This window comes from Triticum aestivum, chromosome 3D, assembly GCF_018294505.1.
Source record: "Triticum aestivum cultivar Chinese Spring chromosome 3D, IWGSC CS RefSeq v2.1, whole genome shotgun sequence".
NCBI classification, from domain to species: Eukaryota; Viridiplantae; Streptophyta; class Magnoliopsida; order Poales; family Poaceae; genus Triticum; species Triticum aestivum.
In genome coordinates this window covers 618,164,059-618,183,877 of record NC_057802.1, presented here as the reverse complement: position 1 = coordinate 618,183,877, position 19,819 = coordinate 618,164,059, and the positions used below count along the sequence as shown (strand labels likewise).

Below are 19,819 nucleotides of genomic sequence, written 5' to 3'. Positions count from 1 at the left end.
AGATAATTACTGTGGAAGGTGTTTTTCTCCAGCTACCAGTTTTTATATTATATATTGCATGGAATTATTCGACCATCCGAGGTATATCTTCTATTCATATTGAGGTTCCTAGTCTCCTAGATGAGTAGCCGGCACATCGGTACTGTTCAACAGTTGTCAATTGATGCAATTTTATTTATTTTCAGCATTGTGTCTTGTCAAGTATCCATCTGGTAGCAATGAAAGGACAAGGAAGAAAGCTGTGGATGATTTAGTACAATCACAGTGCGGAATTATTCATAATTGTTCCAAAGAGAGTAGGCAATAGTTGTCATAAAGGAAGGGAAACCAACTAATGGCAATCCAGAATTTGATCAGCCAGAAGAAAATGTCGACACCAACATCAATGATAACAACATAAGTGGCTCTAAGCATGTTGGAAATTCATCGGATGCACATGCACATGCACAGTCCACTAGTGATGATGATGGACAACCAGTTTATACTGATGATATTTATGATTTTTTTGGATAATCTAAATAATAAAGCAAGAGGCATCTTAGTTGAGAACGGATCTATGAGAGAGGACAAAAAATGGCATACCATGTAGACTACGCAGGAAGATGTTTTTCACATGCCCATTATCATAGAATATTAAGCAATGGGGAGGAATATAATACAAAATGACTCATTTATTCAAAAGATGTCGGTAAAGTTTTTTGCTTCTGACGTAAGATCTTCAAGTCTAGCATTAGCAGGAATTTATTCAAAAGGTGCCGTCAAAGTTTTTTTTTGCTTCTACTGTAAGATCTTCAATTGTGCCATTAGCAAAAATCAGAGATCCTTAGCACATGACAGATTGGGATTTTTTTGGGTAATATGTACAAAATTATTTGATATATATACTCATTTTGGACACATTTAAGTGTTATTACAAATATTTCATATATATGCATATTAATTTTTATTGTTATGACGACTACATTAAGGGCCCCGGGTTTTAGACTCGCCCCGGGCCCCCAAAATCTCAGGGCCGGCCCTGCAAAGCAGTGATAAACTAAGACACTCGTTTCGGAAAATAATAATATAATAAGACTCTGCTGTAAAATGCGTCATTATATTCTGTTTGTAACAATTTCAAGAGTAAGTGTAAATGCAGTCTTCGCACATAGTCCCTCCGTTCCTAAATATTTGTCTTTCTAGAGATTTCAATAAATGACTACATACGAAGCAAAATGAGTGAATCTACACTCTAAAATATGTCTACATACATCCGTATGTTGTAAACATTTGAAATGTCTAGAAAGACAAATATTTGGGAACGGAGGGAGTAGATAGTAAGGTGGTGGTAAAAAAGGCTGAAAAAGTAAATGCGGAAGTCATTACGATACCATATAATTGACTTATTTTCAAGGTACCAGCTTTTGTTTGGCTATCAAGTCCGGGGAACATGGTAGTTGGCGTGATAGCTCTAGGGACCACGCGGTTGGTTACTAATAAGTTGTCCATTTCGTTGTATAGTTATAATATGGAGGGCAAACATGTCATTTCGTTCTTCTTCTTCTTCTTCTTCTTCTTCTTCTTCTTCTTCTTCTTCTTCTTCTTCTTCTTCTTCTTCTATATATATATATATATATATATAACGGCTCAAGGAACGATCCACACACAATCAAATTGCAGCCAAGTCTCCTCCTCTACTAGCTTCGGGAGTAAGGTTCTATTTTCTCATTTGGTACTCCAGAAACGCGAAATTCTTTCTATCTTATGGCTTGGTTGATTTATTTGAGCAGACAGACAGAATACATGGATGGATCAATTATGGGCATGGGTGGCAACAAGGTTAACTATGGTGGATTGTACAACATCCAGGGGTGGGGCGCACCCTACTTCACGGTGAACATGGAAGGCAACCTGTGTGTGAAGGCGGATGGGCAGGAGACCAAGGCAGGGCAGGAGATGGACGTGCTGCACGTCATTCAAGCTGCAAAGCAAAAGAGGAAGGACATCCAGTTTCCGATGATCCTCCGGTTCCCCAATGTGCTCAAGCACCGCCTCGACGCTCTCCACGCCGCATTCCACACGGCCATCAGCCGCACCAGGTACACCAACACATACCAGGGCGTGTTCCCGGTGAAGGTGAACCAAAACAGGGCCATCGTCCACGACTTGATTTGCTTCGGCCACGCTTACAGCTACGGGCTGGAGGCAGGCTCCAAGCCGGAGTTGCTCATCGCGATGAGCTGCCTCACAAAGGAGGCTAATTCCAGAGCCTTCCTGGTTTGCAATGGGTACAAGGACGCCGAGTACGTGAGGCTGGCGCTGTCGGCGCGTGCCATAGGCCTGAATGCTATCATGGTGCTGGACATGGAGGAGGAGCTGGACATCATCATCCACCAGAGCAGCAAGCTCGGGGTGGAGCCGGTCATCGGCGTGCGCGCCAAGTTGCTCACCAAGATACCAGGCCACTACGGGTCCACGGCCGGCAAGCACGGCAAGTTTGGCCTGCCCGCGGACAGGATCTACGAGGTGGCCAAGAAGCTCAAGGGTCTCAACAAGTTGCACTGGCTCAAGCTGCTGCACTTCCACGTGGGCTCCATGATCCCGACCACGGAGCTAGTGGCCAAAGCGGCCACGGAGGCCGCCGACATCTACTGCACCCTGGTGAACAAGTACGACGCGGTGGAGATGACCACTCTAGACTGCGGCGGGGGGCTCGGCATCGACTACGACGGCACCCGGTCAGCCGACTCCGACATTTCCGTGGCGTACGGGCTGGAGGAGTACGCGTCCAGCATCGTGCAGGCAGTGCGGACCACGTGCGACAAGGCCATGGTCTCGCACCCTGTGTTGTGCACCGAGAGCGGCCAGGCCATGGTGTCGCACCACTCCATGATCATCCTCGAATCGCTCTCAGCGATCCCCGAGCCCAAGGACGACGACGACGACACCCCGGAGCAGCTGCGCACCAAGATCCAGCATCACTACTCTGCTTCCAATCTGCCGACGTCGACAGCAGTCATGGACCTCCAGAAGCACGGGATCGAGGCGTACAAGCTGGCCAAGAAGCTCTCCAAAAGGATCGCCGGCGACGCCAACACCATCTACAACTACCACATGAACCTCTCCGTCTTCTCGCTGCTTCCTGACGTGTGGGGCATCAAATGGCGCTTCCCGATGATGCCTGTGAGCCGGCTCAATGAGGAGCCTACCCGAATGAGCACACTCATCGACCTAACCTGCGACAGCGACGGCAAGATCGACAAGTTCATAGGAAACGCCGAGACGCTCCCGCTTCACCCACTAGACCCTGAGCGCGGTGGCTGCTACTACCTCGCCGTGCTGCTTTCCGGCGCATACCAGGAAGCCCTTTCTAACAAGCACAACCTGTTCGGCGGCCCGAGCATAGTGCGGGTCGAGAAAAGCACCGCCGCTGCCACCGGCTTCCAAATTGCCACAGCCGACCTGGGCCCGACGACGGAGGAGCTCATCAGCACCATGAGGTACAATGTCAGGCAGGACATCGTGGGCGTCATCCAGAGGCGGGCCATAGAGATAGGGGTGTGGGGAATGGTGGGGGAGGCAGTGCACACTGGGCTTACCACCATGCCGTACCTCATCATGGAAGATCACGCTGCCTCTTCATGGAAGCACCAAGGAGGACTAGATGGAAAAGACGAGTCGATCATCAAGATGGTGTTTCGGCAAGTTTCCCGTCTCCTCTGCTTGCCCTTCATGTGGTCCATCCCATCAAAACGAATCGGATCAGCAGCCTGATTTCGATCGTTTCCCCTCAAAAAAATAAAGAGTAATGCTACACCCACGAACACTTACGTGAGCTTTTTACGTAAAGGCTAGTATTTGTTATTTACTCATATATTGTAAGAGAATCTTTCTATATATCTATTACGCTGTGTTTGGATGGCTATATTCGAGACCTTAGTATTGAATTGGTTTCAATTCCAATTCAACCAGGAAACTGTATTGGACATGAATACGAATTCAGTTGTTTGGGTGTTAATTGAATTGGCTCACCGAATCCAGCTCAAGTTTCAATACGGAATCATGTTTGGATGTCTAACTATGGAATTGCATAGAACATTAGTAAATGAATCAAAACAAAAGCTGTATAATGTGTTACTATAATTGGATGATTGTATTGCAAATATTATATATTTAACAACACAATTGTTTAAATAAGTTGAAGTTGAACATGACGTGGTTCCAAATGTAACAAAACAAATAGTTCAGATAGGTTCAAGTTCATCCAATTTTCAGCAAGATCTGCAACAACAAATAACTAGGGTTAGAAAACTTTGTTCAGATAGGTTCAAGTGCAAGAACAAGAAAAAGGAGTAGAGGGAGGGGAAGAAGTGGATGCGACTTGGATCTGGTGGCTATTAAGCAGAGGAGATGGGAACCCAACAGGCAGAGGAGGGGGGACATGGGAGCATGGGAGGGAAGACGGAGCAAGAGAGGGACTCCAGAGCACGGGGAGAAGAGCTGGAGCGGCGACGGACGACCCGGGCAAGGCCATGGCGGCCCATAGTTGCCAGAAATTTGGGTCGATCGGGTCGAGGAACAGGGTCGCGGGACGCGGATCGCCACGGCTGAAATCGAGGGTCAAAGAAGGCTACTCTTCTTCGAGACGCTATTTGGGATCGCGGGACGCGACCCACTACAACCGGTAAGGCGCAATTTCTCTTTGCTTCTTCCATACCAATCTGGATCAGCACCCATCGATCGGGATCGCGACCCATCCAGCGACCCAGCTCGACCCTACCCTGTCCCCGACCCTCGATCCGGGTCGATCGACCCCGGGTCAGGGATCGCACCATCGACCCGCGAACCAGGCTACTATGTGGCGGCCACAGGCAGAGGAAAGGGCCAACAGGGAAGGAGGAGGAGGGCTGGCTAGGGGATCTATCACAGGGGACGCGGAGGAGGGTCAGCCGTGCGGACGGCTCACCGGAGTACGGGAAGAGGAGGACGATTGACGAGAGGACTTACCTGGGCGCCGCCATCGCTTCCCTGTGGGCGCTGTCTCCTGGTTCCCCTGCTCGAGCGAGCCGAGGGGTGGGGATGCTTCGTTAGCGAACAGATAAGGTAGCGAATCATTTTCTTTTGCGGGGGTGGGTGTTTCCAGCGAAATCCAAGGGGTAAGTCTCAGTATCTTTTAAGATTCAGCGGCTGTATTGGTTCCATTTCAGTCTGTTGTGTTCATCCACATCCCAAACACCTGAATTTGTATTTTTGAAATACCAAATCCAATACAGACATCCACACGGGGTGTTAGAGAAATGATACACTTATGGAATCCCGTAAGGTTTCTTGCATATGGACCCGCTCTCCAACCAACCCCACGAGTAAAGCTACATGTACGGGATTTTACCAAGATTTTACAAAGGGATGCAACTTGGCACCCAGTGATTGGGTGTTAGTTGGTGGGATAGCCCACCCTCTGAAATTTAGTGGGGGCGGGTATAATTAGATGGAATGAGCCTGCAAGATCCTGTAGAGTTTCATACTTCTAGCATTTTTGTGGAACCCACCTCCTATTAATCTCCAATCATCGTTTCACTAGTTAGTCTGCAAGAACAATCCTGTAAGGATTTGTCCGTAGGTGTAGCAAAGTCCTATCTATTATATAAAGGATGGAAGTCCTATCTAGTTCACTCCGCAAGACGCCTCCTACATCGGACCAAGACGTTGGGTTAAATGCTGTCATGTGTTCTCGAACTCCCCTGTAATATTTACGTGGGGTTGAAGCCAACGACTGGTAAACTTTCAGACATATAAACGGCCAAAATAGGAGGATAAACTAATTATAAAAAACATAACCATTGTTTACATCATGAGTTCATTGCATGGCTCTTACAAACTGAACACAACTACTCAAATATAATGTCCTTGGAGCACTGGCCTTCTACAATACGGGCTCCCTCGAGGACCTTGTCGAAATACCTCTCCGGCCGCCAGTGCTCCTTGCCCTCAGGTGGCCTTGCGGTGGCAATCTCGGTGGCCTTCATCTTCGCCCACTGCACCTTGACGTGGGCGAAGCCATCCGAGCACCTTCAATACAGGACGACCGCTTAAGGACATCGATCCGAGGAAGCGCCTCGACCAGCCTCTTCACGAGTCCGAAGTGGCTGCTAGGTATGGCCTCGGCCGGCCATAGACGGGCTATTACGTCCTTCATGGCCAGTCCGGCCACCCTATGCAGCTCGGACAACTGCTTCAGCTGGTCGCTCAGAGGCAATGGAAGCTCTAGCGCAAGGTACTGCGACCAGAACAATTTCTCAGTGGAGCTCCCCTCTTCGGCTCGGAAGAATGCGACGGCATCCGCAATACTCCTTGGCAGATCCGCAAAGGCGCCTAGAGAACTCCAAACTCAGGTTAGTAAAATATGTCTCCTACTAGTATATCTACTCTGCATGATAAAGGCCTTACCAGCCGCAATTCGCCTCGCCTCTTGGATCTCCTGGCGAGCGCCATGGGCATCAACCCGGGCTTCCTTCGGGCTCTCACGAGCTTTCGTGAGCTCGGAGGCCTACTCCTAACTCTTCTGCTCCAAGAATTCGCATTTAGCGATGGCGTCCTTGAGCTCTTGTTCAACCTCGCCCACCTGCGCCTCATGTCGTCAGCGGGTGGTCTGCTCCCCTCCAAATTTTTGGCCGCTTTGTACGCGGCTGCCTTGCTCGCCTCCACCTCCTTCTTGGCTTCGGCGAGGGCGTTCTTGAGGGACTCGACCTCGTCGGCACCAAATGTGAGTATATTTACAACATTTTTAGTCAGTTTAAAACGACTAACATATATACAATTTTTGGATATACCATTGGAGATATATGATCAATCTCCTCAATGCACGCTTACCTTGCGTCTCCTCAAACCGCTTGTTGATGTGGACTACTTCTTCATCGGCTAGCCGCAGCTTCCGAGTGAGTTCAGAAACTTTGGCGGCCTGGGCGCTCGCCGCCAGCAAGGAAGCCTATTGTACAATACAGTAATATGTCACCTCTTTCGAACACTATGTGATCCTTTGTCCGGCTTCGCTAAAGCCGGACAGTCTCATGAGCTACTATCTATACACAGGCATATTCCTTTATTAAAATTGGTTAGAAAATTACATCGCATACCTCAAAGCCTGTTAATAGGCTGGTAAAGGCTTTGTTCAGCCCGCTCTTGGCGGACTGAATCTTCTCAACCACCATACCCATCAGGGTACGGTGCTCCTCCATGATGGAAGCATGACGAAGTGCTTCCGCCAAAGTATTCGGCGCCTCCGGATTGATGGAGGTCGCCGGTGGAGTCGACGCCCCGCCTCCTTCAAAGGGGGTCGCTCGCCCGATTACGGAGCCGTATGGGTCTCCTGAATAGTGTTCGGCTGGGGGCCGGATTGGTCATGGCCCCCGTCATCAGTCTCCATGGAGGTTGGTCCCCCCATGTCTTCGGCAGCCGAGGCGTTACCCTCTGGCGCCGTCTTGACGGCCTCCCGCACCATTCCATGGCCTGGAGAGGCTCTTCGGGACAAGACTTCATTGTCGTCCGTGGCGGTGGGCGGAGAGGCTCGCGGTGGCGACTTGCTCTCCACCATCCCTGGCTCCAGCGAGTTCCCTGGAGATGATAGTTGGGGGAGATCGCGGGCCGGACTGAAGCATACAATATAGTGTATTAAAAACTACAATCATAAAAGCCGATATATGTAAGGCATCCTTGGATAATTACGAATCGGCCAGGGGCTTGGACCTAGGACGCCGCTCGGGGATGGCTTCGGCATGCGAATCCGAGTCGTCCGAAAGGGATATCTTCCCCCTCTTGGACGCCTCCGCCTCTGGGTCTACGGAGGCCGCTCTTTTCTTCCTCCTCCCCTTAAGGGGAGATTCGCTTTCTTCCTCCTCCTCTTGTTCGTCCTCATATCCCTCATGGGAGGAGAGAGCTTCGGTATCTCCGGACACAGTGTCCGGAGTACCTTTACGGCGGGGGCCACCTTTGGCCTCCTTGCCCTTCTTCTTGGCCTTCTTCTCCGGCGCCTGGTACGGCGCCGAGACCAGCATCCTCGTCAGCAGAGGATCAGCTGGGTTTTCGGGCAGCGGAGACGGACACTTGATCCGCTCCGCCTTCTTCGTCTAGCCCTGAAGGATGGAAGTCTCAGTATACCCCTTCGACTTCTGAACTAAAGTTATGTTCAGAAACTAAAAAACTTACTGGAGAGGCTGGGTGAGCACAGTCGAGGCCGATGTCGTCAGTCGTCTTCGGCCACGACTTCTGGGCCTTGAAAAGCAGCCTCCAGATGTCTTCGTGCGTCGTGCCGAAGAATCACTGCAGGGTCTGCGGTCCTTCCGGGTTGAACTCCCACATATGGAGAGGCCGGTGCTGGCAGGGAAGGGTCCGGCAAAATAGCATCACCTGGATCACGTCAGTGAGGCTAGTGTTCTTTTCTATAATGTTTTTGATGCGCTTTTGCAGCATCAACACCTCGTCGGTCGACCCCCAGTCCAGACCCTTGTTGATCCACGACGCGAGCAGCATCGGGGGTCCGGATCTAAACTCAGGAGTGGCTGCCCAGTTAGTGCCACGGGGTTCGGTGATGTAGAACCATTCCTGCTGCCATATCTTGACAGTTTCCACAAAGGCCCCTTTGGGCCAGGTGACGTTGGGGAGTTTGCTCACCATTGCACCTCCGCAGTCTGCGTGCTGCCCGTCCATCACCTTTGGCTTCACGTTGAAGACTTTGAGCCAAAAGCCGAAGTGGGGGGGGGGATGCGGAGGAGCGCCTCGCACACGACGATAAACGCCGAGATGTGGAGGAAGGAGTTTGGGGCTAGAGGAAGGAGTTTGGGGCTAGATCATGGAAATCTAGCCCGTAATAGAACATGAGGCCATGGACAAAAGGGTGAAGTGGAAACCCTAGTCCGTGGAGGAAGTGGGGGATAAATACCACCCTTTCGCCGGGCTCCGGAGTGGGGATGACCTGCTTCTTGGCAGGGATCCTGTACGCAATGTCCGTACTCAGGTACCCCACCTCCCAGAGCTCCTTGATGTCCTTCTCCTTCACGGAGGAGGCCACCCACTTGCCTTGAGAGCCGGATCCGGACATGACTGGAGAGGTTGGTGGCGGTTGGGAGGATCGAAGCTTGGGCGCTGGAGCTCGAAGATGGAAAGGCTGAGGAAGGAAGAAGGCGTGGGATAGAAAAGATGGATCTTTATCCACTTATAGGCCGTGAATACCGAGCACCCGCCCCCCATAGCCTTACAACCTCGCCTATTCCCAATGTGGGTATGCGCCGCAGTCAGTTGGATTACCCAAATACCAGTGATGTGCAATCTCGTATTAAGTGGGCACGATCTCTGTTTTGACAGGACGTGCTAACGAGGTGTTGCCTCAAAACACGGAGCGCGGGGTGTGAAAACGGTTCGAAAAGCTGAAGGGTCAAGTTTGATGCTTCCTCGAAAAAGTTGTCAGTAAAAGACTGTTCTCCTTTTTTATATATATCCTGCCTTCGCGGCTAAGGGTTGTGTTTATTATGAAAAGCCGGATACAATTCTTTTACAGAGGAAAGCCGATGTGTATTCTTCAAGGAACCTGCCTTGCAATGCCGAAGACAATCTGAACGCCGAGTATATCATCATTGAAGACTAGTTCAGGGGCTACTATGGGAGTCCTGGACTAGGGGGTCCTCGGGCGTCCTGTCTATTAATGTGGGCCGGACTGATGGGCCGTCAAGATACACGACAGAAGATTATCTCTCGTGTCCGGTAGGGACTCCCGTATGCATGGATGGCAAGTATAGGTGTCCGGATATCTTATTCCTTTCTGTAAAACCGACTTTGTACAAACCTAAGCCCCCCCCCCCCCCGGTGTCTATATAAACCGGAGGGGTAGATCGGAGGCAGGATCACAACATTGCTAGGCTAGCTAATCTAGGGTTAGCCGAATCGATCTCGAGGTAGATCAACTCTTGTAACACCTATACCCTCGAATATAATCAAGTAGGAGTAGGGTTTTACCTCCATCAAGAGGGCCCGAACCTGGGTAAACACTGTGTCCTTTGTCCATAGTTACCATTGGTCCTCAGACGTACAACTTGGGCCCCCCTACCTGAGATCTGCCGGTTTTGACACCGACAATGGGCCCCACGAGAAGGAGAAGACACATATGCCAACGCTCCGCGCCCATGTAGATTTACCCTTGTACCTTGGGGGTAGGCCTATAAGACCCCCTAGGAACCCTCCATGCAGAGGGTCGACTCTTCTGCCACTCCACCCGTTTGTCACACACACACACACAAGGAGAAGTAGAGAGCTAGCTCTTGTTCCTTCTCCACCCAACAAAGATCAAGGAGAACGATTGTAGCCCTCTTGTGATCCATCTAGTAGATCTGGCAGGACTAGAGGTGTCATGTCCAATGGAGAGCCTGGGTACATCGAGCGTCACACACGGCTTGTCCACAATATCGCCTCCGGAACCCACCGACGTCCTTTGGTCCCAACCACGTTTGATAAGCCTACCCATGACATCTACCATGAGCATACCACGACAACCCAACACTACTTTCTAGACGACACACGTGTCGTCCGGTTCCCTGCTCGTAGCGCACGCATTGCTGTGAGTTTTTTCCTCCAAGGCGAGCTTGTACGCACTCCTTACAATCAAGAGGCCAAGGAGATCATGGGCCCAGGTGAGGACATTGTCAAGCTGATGCGGGCTGGGCTTTATCGTCAAGATGCGGTCCACGCCCATCGACCGAAAGTATTGGCAGAGTACATCCCCACGCCATCGTCCAACAAGTCAGCTACCCTCCGTAGCCGGCAAAGTCCCATGCACAGAGATATGCCGATAGGATATCGGCCGTGGTAGCCTAGGATCCCTCCAGATGCGGATGTTCTCGCCATTGTCGACCTGCCACAGAAGCCCTTTCTTGAGCAGATCGAGGCTATGTTAGATGCCATGAGATGTTGGTGAAGTGTTACCTGTAAAAAGAGTGTCCTCGAGGTTGCCGTTAGGATAATATTTCGCCTTGAGAATTTGTGTGCATAGAGAATCCAGCTTGGTGAGGAGACGCCAGGCTTGCTACGCAAGCATAGCTTGATTAAACAATCGGAAGGCTCGAAACCCAATTCCTCCTTCCACTTTCGGTTTTAGGATTTTGTCCCAAGCAAGCCAGTGTGCCTTCCTTTTCCCATGTTTGGAGCCCCACCAAAAGTTTCGCACAAGTCTAGATAGATCATCACAGACTGAATATGGCAGTTTCAAAACCCCCATTATATAGCTGTGCCATGGACTTAATCATTGTTTCCTTGCCCGCCTGGGAAAGAGTGTCACCCACGCAATGATACATTTCGATAAGCTCTCTTGCAGCATCTGAAATTTTCCTTTATTCATGCGGCCATCGAGAGTGGGCAACCCAAGGTACTTCCCTTCAAATTGTGAGCTTTGCACTTGTAACTCTTACCTGACTTCTGTTTGCTTCTCAATGGGGCAATTATCTCCAAACTGAATGGAGCATTTGTGGGGATTTATTAATTGTCCCATGGCTCTTGCATTGCTGTTTATGACACCCTTAATATACTGCACTTGGGCTGAATTAGCTTTGAATAAAAGGAGGGTGTCATCGGCGAAGAGGGGGTGTGACACCTCTGAAGCTCGACTGCAAATTTTCACTGGTTGGAGAGGTGACTGCACCCCTTGTCTGAGTAAGGTGGAGAGACCATCAGCAATAATATGAATCAAAAAGGGGATAGGTAATCACCTTGCCGAAGCCCACACGTCGGTGCAAACGGATCAAAGATGGCTCCATTAAATTTAACAGAATATCCCACCGAGGTAACACATGTCTTTATCCATCGTACCCACTAATGAGCGAAGCCTAACTTTTGCACCGCCTGCTACAAGAAATCCCAATCCAACAGGTCATAGGCCTTTGACAAGTCTAGTTATAAGCACAATAACTATTCTTTGGATTGTTCTCATGCTGAATATAATGGAGGTATTCAAAAGGCGAGGAACACATTATCTGTGATCAGACGACCTAGAGTAAAAGCACTCTGATAGGGGATATGATCTCATCCAGGAGAGGACGGTGTCTGTTCATCAAACATTTGGCCACAATCATGTAGATAACATTGCATAAACTAATGGGTCTGGAATCAGTAAGGTGAGCTGGGTCAGCGACTTTTGGAATCAGGACAATTACCGTATCATTGACACCCGGTGGCATGTACCCTGATCTGAAAAATTCCTTTACGGGGCCAACTTGGGCGTTGACCTAGGGCTGGACGAAAAACTCGAAGCTCGCGAGAATAATGAGTGCTCGATAGTTCGGCTCCTTTCGGCTCGTGCTCGTTAGTTAATGAACCAAGCTGAACAATGTTTTTTTCTCATTAAAATTAACGAGTTTAACGAGCTAACTCGTTTAGCTCGCTAATTTTCAAAAGTTTGATAGGAGACCCTTAGTTCAAATCAGCCCACTAACAAAGCTGCTAGTTAGCCTAGCCTAGGGCCCAACACGCCAGCCCACTTCGGCACTTATCCTGGACCTAGGAGCTAGCCGCTAGGAGACCCTAGAGTCAACCAAGAGCTAGCCGCCATGAACCAAACATCCTTGTTAAATTTATGTCGTTGTGTTTTTTGATGGGATCATGAGATTCTTCTGTGTTTTTTCTTACCTTGATGTCTTTGTTTAATTTATTCATTGTGAATTTTTATGGAATCATAAAATTCTTCTATGTTGTTTATTACCTTAACGAGCACTTGTGAACAATCATGAGCATAACGAGCCCATAACGAACCAAGCTAACAACCATTTTCGCTAGTTAATATTAACGAGATCAATGATAATGAGCCGAATGAGCCGAGCAACTCGTTAATCCAGCACTACTCATTAGATTTTTTGCCGTATGTTCAGTAAAAACAGGCTAAACCTCATAGTTTTGCTGCTCCTTAGCCCATTGCCCCTCTAAAGATTTGGTCCAAGCTCCGCCACTGCACACACACGGCCGGAAGGCCACAAGTTCCGCTTCTAACTCGTGCACACCACACCGGTCACTAACACATGACCCGGCCACCACTTTCACATACGCGGCTAACAGAGTTGCATGCATCTAGTACAGTAGTAAACTAACCACTAACTATCTGGACGTATGCCTAGGATCCAAATGACCTGGACGCGACCTCAGCCTCTTGACACGCACGAAGCGGGTTGCAACTCACGCAGCCTCTTCACACGCACGTTGATCCGATTCTTGAGCTGCCGTTTCTTCAACTATGACCACACACTAGTAGAAAACAGGGCTTTGGTTCGGTCAAAAAAGAGCATTAATCCCGGTTCAAGCGGCTAGGGCACCGTACAAGCATTAGTCCCGGTTCAAATGGGACCTTTAGTCCCGGTTGGTGCCACGAACTGGAACTAAAGGGTGCGATGCCCATTAGTACCGGTTCGTGGCACCAATCGGTACTAAAGGTTAGACCTTTAGTCCCGGTTTGAGCCACCAACCGGTACTAATGGGGTTTGAGGCATTAATACCGGTTCGTGGCACGAGTTGCATTTTCAAACTCTACCCCCTTGTGGATCGCCTTTTCAGTTTTGCAAAAAGCAAAAGAAAATGATAAAAACGTCAAAAATTAAAATCCTTCCAGATGTAGTTATGTTACTACATGTACTACTTGGGAAAATTTAAAAACTTAAATTTGGACATGTTTTGCAAAAAGTGTAGGGAAAATATAAAACGGCTATAACTTTTGCATACGATGTCAGAAAAAACGTATAATATATCAAAATGTTCAGCACGAAAATCCGCATCCAATTTTGACAGCCTATGGCCTGTTTGCAAATTTTTAGAATGCTCAAATTCTAAAAGGATAAAAAGTTATGCTCAAATTTCAATTTATTTTTGAATTTTGGTTAAATCAGGTCAAACTTTGGTCAAACTACTTATTCAAGAAGTATTAGTGTTACTAAATAATTATTCAATAATATTAGTGTTACTAAATAATTATTACAGTTTTTTAGAATTTTGGTCAAATCTAGTCAAACTGTGGTCAAATCTGGTCAAACTATGGTCAAACTATGGTCAAACTACTTATTCAAGAAATATTAGTGTTACTACATAATTATTCAAGAATATTAGTGTTACTAAATAATTATTTTAATTTTTTGAATTTTGGTTAAATCTGGTCAAACTATGGTCAAACTACTTATTGAAGAAATATTACTGTTACTAAATAATTATTGTTTTTTAGAATAATAATTTCAAACTCAAACAGTGAAACATGTGACTTCATGCTCAGGCTAAATTCCTGAGGGTTAATAGGATTAACATCTTATTATTGTCGTGAAAACAACAAGTGCAGACTTGGAAACAAGGGGGAATAGAACCCGAAAATTAAGCGTGCTTAGGCTGGAGTAGTGAGAGGATGGGTGACCGGCTGGGAAGTTAGATGATTTGGAATGATGATGGGTGATTAGAGATTAGAGGTTAAATTGAGCAGTGATGAGGGATGATTAGAGATTAAATTGGAAAATAATTCAAAATTTTGAAAATTGATTTTTTTTAATTTTTTAAAAAAAATATTCAATTTTTTTCGTAAAAATACCTTTTACCAACCGGGACTAAAGGTGGAGCTCCAGACAGCGGCCACGTGGACGGCCTTTAGTCCCGGTTCGTGTAAGAACCGGGACTAAAAGGGGAGGCTTTAGTAACGAGAACCGGGACTAAAGTCCCTTATGAACCGAGACAAATGCCCTTTTTCTACTAGTGACACTCGGCAACGGACACACCTTGTCGAGACTCGGCCAGCACATCGGTCACACATACAGACTATCTAGACTACATGCAAACTCAAATCTAAATATGGAACTTAAAAGAAAACTAAATATGCATATACATCATGACAAGATTAATGCTAACACGTCGTGTTTGCCCTTACCGCCGCCCCTCGCCATCTAGACAGGGAATCACAAGATTTGTTTTTCCGGGCAAGCTTGCACGCTCACTCGTCAACCTCCGAACTCGACACATCCAGCGGCGGCTCGTTCTTAGGCGACACATCCAACTGCGTGTCTGGCCTCGCTTCACTCTCCCATGAGCCGCCGTCGGGATCGTTAGGGGTCTACGCGACCGCTTTCTTCCAAAAAAGAATCCACTGACCCAAATTTCAAGTTAAGACAATTTACCTGTAACTAAACTGCACAATTGTATTGAAGTTGGCCGTGCCAAGAGTAATACTCACGTACAACTCATTCACCAATTTTTTTAAACTCACGTACAACTTTTTTCTTGTGGGGACTAACATATACCGCAAATTTTCATTTTGGTCAAAACGAGTTGATCTCATGTTACGTACTCCCTCCGTTCCTAAATACAAGTCTTTTTAGAGATTCCATATGAACTACATATGGATGTATATACACACATTTTAGAATGTAGATTCACTTATTTTGCTCTGTATGTAATCCGCATTGAAATCTCTAAAAAGACTTATATTTAGTAACGGAGGGAGTAGTACCCAACCGTGTGTCCCCGTAAGAAGGAAGACGTGCTTTCTGAATAAGTCTCCATAAGCTCGACCAAAGACGCAGGACCACACATGCGATCCATTTTTGTAACATGAAAAAAATTGTGGCCCCCCGTGCTTGGATTATCGTGTTTACTTCCGATACACCTATAAAAAATACACGCGTCTAGGACGGTGGTAGAGGCCTCCTGTATTGGGGCTACCAACCAGGGTTCAAATTTTTCACAAAAAGCCCCTCGGTGCGTATACTTGTGTTGTGCAAGCCACCATGTTCGCTACGTTTACTTGCGCTGTGCAAGCCAGCGTTCGGAGTCTTTTCTCGACCTTACAATACAATGCCTTCGGATTTTCTCCCCTTGTGTCGAGTTTTTTTAAAAAGAAAATACACGCCCTAGACGTCTGTTTTGTTTCCTGCTGGAAGTCAGTCTAATTCGGTAAGATACACTTGTGAAATGGATACACCCATATTAAATTACACCCAATCCAAGCACGGCCTAAATCAAGCTGGATAGGACAAACACATAGTCCTCAACTCAAGATAGCCTCATGACTAGCCATGGTAAGTATATTAATCACAGAGGGGAGAAAAATAAAATCACTAATAAAGGGGTTCCTTTTGCAAGGGGCACTCTCACATCGTTGAAGTTTTGTGCTTCTTTTGTGGATTTCAGTTATTAAAAATGTTTCTTAACACAGGGAAAAAGGTAAAAAAACCGGATTTTGTTTTCAGACAACCTAAGAATAATAAACAAGTAACGTCCAAAAACAGAAAAAACTCCAAAAATACCCAAAATTGGTTGCAAAAAAAGGAAAAATGTGTTCCAATGGGTGCATCCAACGCGTGACAACGTGATAGTGGCTGGGCGGTTGGGCGCACCACCACCGTCAGTTGTGATTCTAGACTGGAATGCCTCCTCTGTTTCCTTCCCCACCACCGACTCTTCTCGCCACCCCTCTTCTAAGGCTGTAATGCTGTAAGTTGACACTAGCATTGCTGCATGAAAAAACACATAAGGCCGAGCCGGTCCGAAAACACCCCTTTGAGCGATATTGTTCCTTTGGAAGCCGTCAAGTGGAGGAGGACCTTACATACGTAGAGCAGCCTATCAAAATTCTCGTGCCAGCAGACTGTGTCACTCGCACCAAGGCTATCAGGCTATGCAATGTGGAAGTGAGTCATCATACTAAAGATGAGGCAACCCGGGAGCGAGAAGAATATTAGAGAGTAGATAACTTGCATCTTTTCTCTCCCAAAATCTCGTGGTCAAGATTCTTTTTAAGGGCAGTAGGTTTGTAACATCAGGAATGTTATAGATAGGCATGTGCATTTTGCAAACTACTTGATCATAATTTAGATTTTTGAATTATAGATAAAGCAATTTCCATATAAACTCACTCCACAAAAAGAGTGAGGATAATAGGACTTCCTCCCTTATATGAAACGTAAGCTTTATTAATAAAAAATGCAATGGTTTTGGGGGATCTATATATCATATGATGCATTATTAAAATAAGTGCATTAAACAGCTTATTTATTGCTTGAAATAATCGTAAGACCTAACTAAGCAAACCAATGTATAAAAATAGCCTGATTATTTTTCTAAGATAGATGAATTTTTGTTTGTTATTAAACCTAAACTAGAATACATAAATGAAAAGAAATAAAATATAACTAAACCTAAACTAGAATACATAAATGAAAAGAAACCCCCAGAGTCGTCTTCCACACTGCACCTGTGCAAGGCTGCCAACGCCTTGCGTCCATCCTTCCTCAGAAACCTGATGAGTCTTACAGATCCTTTCTCACGCCTCCCTCAACGGTTCTCCTTCCTCAGTGCATTTTGAAGAACGCCCGAAGTAGCCTTCCATACGCACCCAAAATGGTCGCCATAACGCCGCCGCCATCCATTCGATTCCGACCACCATGTCCAGGATATAATCCTGACAGTACTAGGTGTGAATGTAGAGTCAATCGTACCTATCAATTATTATGGATGGTATTGAGCACAAGGAATTATACAAGTTCAGGACCTGAATGGTGGAGTTAATACCCTAAGCATGTATGGTGTTCTTACTCTTCGGTGTAGGTATGTACAATGTAAGAGAGTTCAACCCTCAACCCGACGTGCTCTTCCTGACTTATATAGAATGCGCTAGGAGGGGAGGCATAATGGGATTTTTGCTCCAAAATAGGGGATTTTTCTTCACCTTGTGGCATATAAATCAATATTGTTCTATGGTGGTATAAACCAAAAGGCGAAGCAAAAAAAAACACTTATTTAGGAATTTATCTTTGAAACAGAAGAGCGACTTATTATTGAAAAAAAAAACTCTGAACTCATGGTTGAGCCCCCGCACGCGGCACTGATGACATTATTGAAAAAAAATAGAGGAGTTGCCACTGAAGAAGAGTGACTTATTGGGAAAAAAACAGTGGTTGCCGCCGCAGAAGAAGAGTGATCACGCAGGAAGTGGAAGGGTGGCCGCGTCCATGAACTCGTGGTCGGCGAGCAGCCTCTCCAGCACGTCCGGCGCCAAGCACACCTCCAGCGACATGCTTCCTTCCCCCTCCGGCCCCTCGAACACCGTGGCCTTCCCGTCCGACTTGTCGTCGGCGCCGAAGCCACTCCGGACGCCCAGGGGCCTCCCCCATCCGAAGTCGTTCCCGAAGACGTCGAACAGAGGCGAATTGCTTATCTCCAGCCCGCCCCCTGCCGACAGGTCCTTGGAGTAGGGGAACGTTGGCTCCCGGATCCAGCGGTCTAGGAACTCCCTCAACGTGGCCTCGTCGAAGGATGCCACAGTGCGGTTCAGCTGCCAGGCCGTCCAGCCCAGCCCCTTGTCTTGGACCTCGCCGGCGGCACAGACCGCCCTTCCGACCACCAGGGCGCTGCCCACGTAGCCTGGCGCCACGCCGTGCACGCGCCCCCGGCAGCCGATGACGAGGACGTAGAAGGTCTCCTGCCCCTTTGGAACGCGCCGGGCCCGGCACACTGCCCGCCAAAGGTGCGCCAGCAGAGCCTGCAGCGACGAGATTGCGTTGGTGGCCATCTCCTCGTTGGCCTTCGCCTTGAGCTTCTTCACGCTCGCAGCTGAGAAGGTGAAGAAGGCCTCTCGCACCGGCGGGAGGTGGAACCGCTGGAGGACGTGTTGCAGTTTGCTCAACGGCAAGGGGATCGGCACAGGACTTGTCTCCACGAACCACCTCCCGTGCAGTAATGGCGTCGTGTTGTTAACATCGCCTCCTCGGTGGATCTCCGACCATGTGTTGAACAAGTCCCAGAAGTTTGTACCATCGCCCACAGAGTGGTTCATGGACACCGCGATGAAGACGCCGTCCGCCAGCTCAGTCACCTGCGCAGACAGCACAGGGAGTGACTGGATAGCGGCGTCCCCGTTAAGCACGCCGCTCAGCGGGAAGAAGGCAGAGTCCACGGGCGACGAGGTGTGCACCGAGCCCACCAGGTCCGCAACGGCCACGCCGGGCGCCTCCGCGTGGACGAGCTCGGCGCCTTCCCCGGTGCATCGCAGAGAGACGGTGACAGTCCCGTCGCCGAGCTCCTCGCTGGCCAGCCGGCCGGCAAAGTGGTAGTACCGGACGAGGGTGCGCGCCAAGGAGGAGGCCAGGGCGTCAACCAAGCTCTTGCCGCCGACAGGAGGCTTGGGCAGGACGATACCCATCTGTATGTAGTATATGGTGAGGAGACGAAGGTCCCAGGGCGTGAGGTGGATGTCTTCCGATGGCGTGCCACCGCCACCGCTTGGCGGCTGGACCATGCGCCCGGAAACGATCCGTACGGTGGTGCCGGTGGTAGCTCCCATGATGTGCTTCTGCTTGTACGTTGTCACGATGGAGGTTGCTTTGCTTGTCATCTGTTTCAGGCTAGCTACATACACTATATTTATAGATATAGAGAGAGGCAGAGATAACACGTGGGTTCTGATCCAAGAATAGATTAATTGAGATGCACGTACAAACATTGTTTTGTGTCGATCCATCGCTAACTATTACTAACAAACTAAGCAGGCCAACCAGTGTAGTTTCTCAGTGAAGTCTATGTACATGGATTTAATTGATACTGGGCCAGTTCCGAGATCCCTAAATAACTGGAAGATTAAAGTTTCACTTAGAATTAAAATCTTCATGTCGTTTGTCCATAAGGGAGTGATCTTGATGAAAGATAGTTTGGTAAGCATAATTGGGTAGGTATCTCTCGTTGTTGCTATTGTGACCAGGCTAAAAGTATACAAAACCTCTTTCTCGACTGTCCGTTGGCAAAATTACTGTGGTACACGATGCATATAACCATCAACGATAAACAGAACTCG

The 19,819-nt window shown here is 48.0% G+C and overlaps 2 protein-coding genes and 1 long non-coding RNA gene across 4 annotated transcripts; 1 reads left to right on the top strand and 2 right to left on the bottom strand.

Annotated features, from left to right (window-relative positions):
• The first annotated feature begins 1,590 nt into the window (after nucleotides 1-1,590).
• LOC123081052 (arginine decarboxylase) lies at nucleotides 1,591-3,997 on the top strand. Of its 2 annotated transcripts, none has more exons than XM_044504019.1 (2): nucleotides 1,591-1,688; nucleotides 1,770-3,997. In XM_044504019.1, exon 2 carries the CDS (start codon nucleotides 1,783-1,785, stop codon nucleotides 3,751-3,753), a length of 1,971 nt encoding a protein of 656 aa, XP_044359954.1. In that variant the 5' UTR covers nucleotides 1,591-1,688; nucleotides 1,770-1,782; the 3' UTR covers nucleotides 3,754-3,997. The 2 variants fall into 2 exon arrangements, with proteins under 2 accessions (XP_044359954.1, XP_044359955.1); XM_044504020.1 differs by having other exon boundaries at nucleotides 1,612-1,693.
• A 90-nt stretch (nucleotides 3,998-4,087) lies between these two features.
• Nucleotides 4,088-5,117, bottom strand: LOC123081054 (uncharacterized). The gene is made up of 2 exons (XR_006438622.1): nucleotides 4,987-5,117; nucleotides 4,088-4,260 (listed from the first exon to the last, which is right to left on the bottom strand). It is a non-coding gene; the product is annotated as an uncharacterized lncRNA (long non-coding RNA).
• Nucleotides 5,118-17,551: 12,434 nt separating this feature from the next.
• On the bottom strand, nucleotides 17,552-19,363 carry LOC123075996 (uncharacterized acetyltransferase At3g50280-like). Its single transcript, XM_044498469.1, has one exon. The coding sequence runs from the start codon at nucleotides 19,361-19,363 to the stop codon at nucleotides 17,951-17,953; it is 1,413 nt and encodes a 470-aa protein (XP_044354404.1). The 3' UTR covers nucleotides 17,552-17,950.
• Between the last annotated feature and the right edge of the window lie 456 nt (nucleotides 19,364-19,819).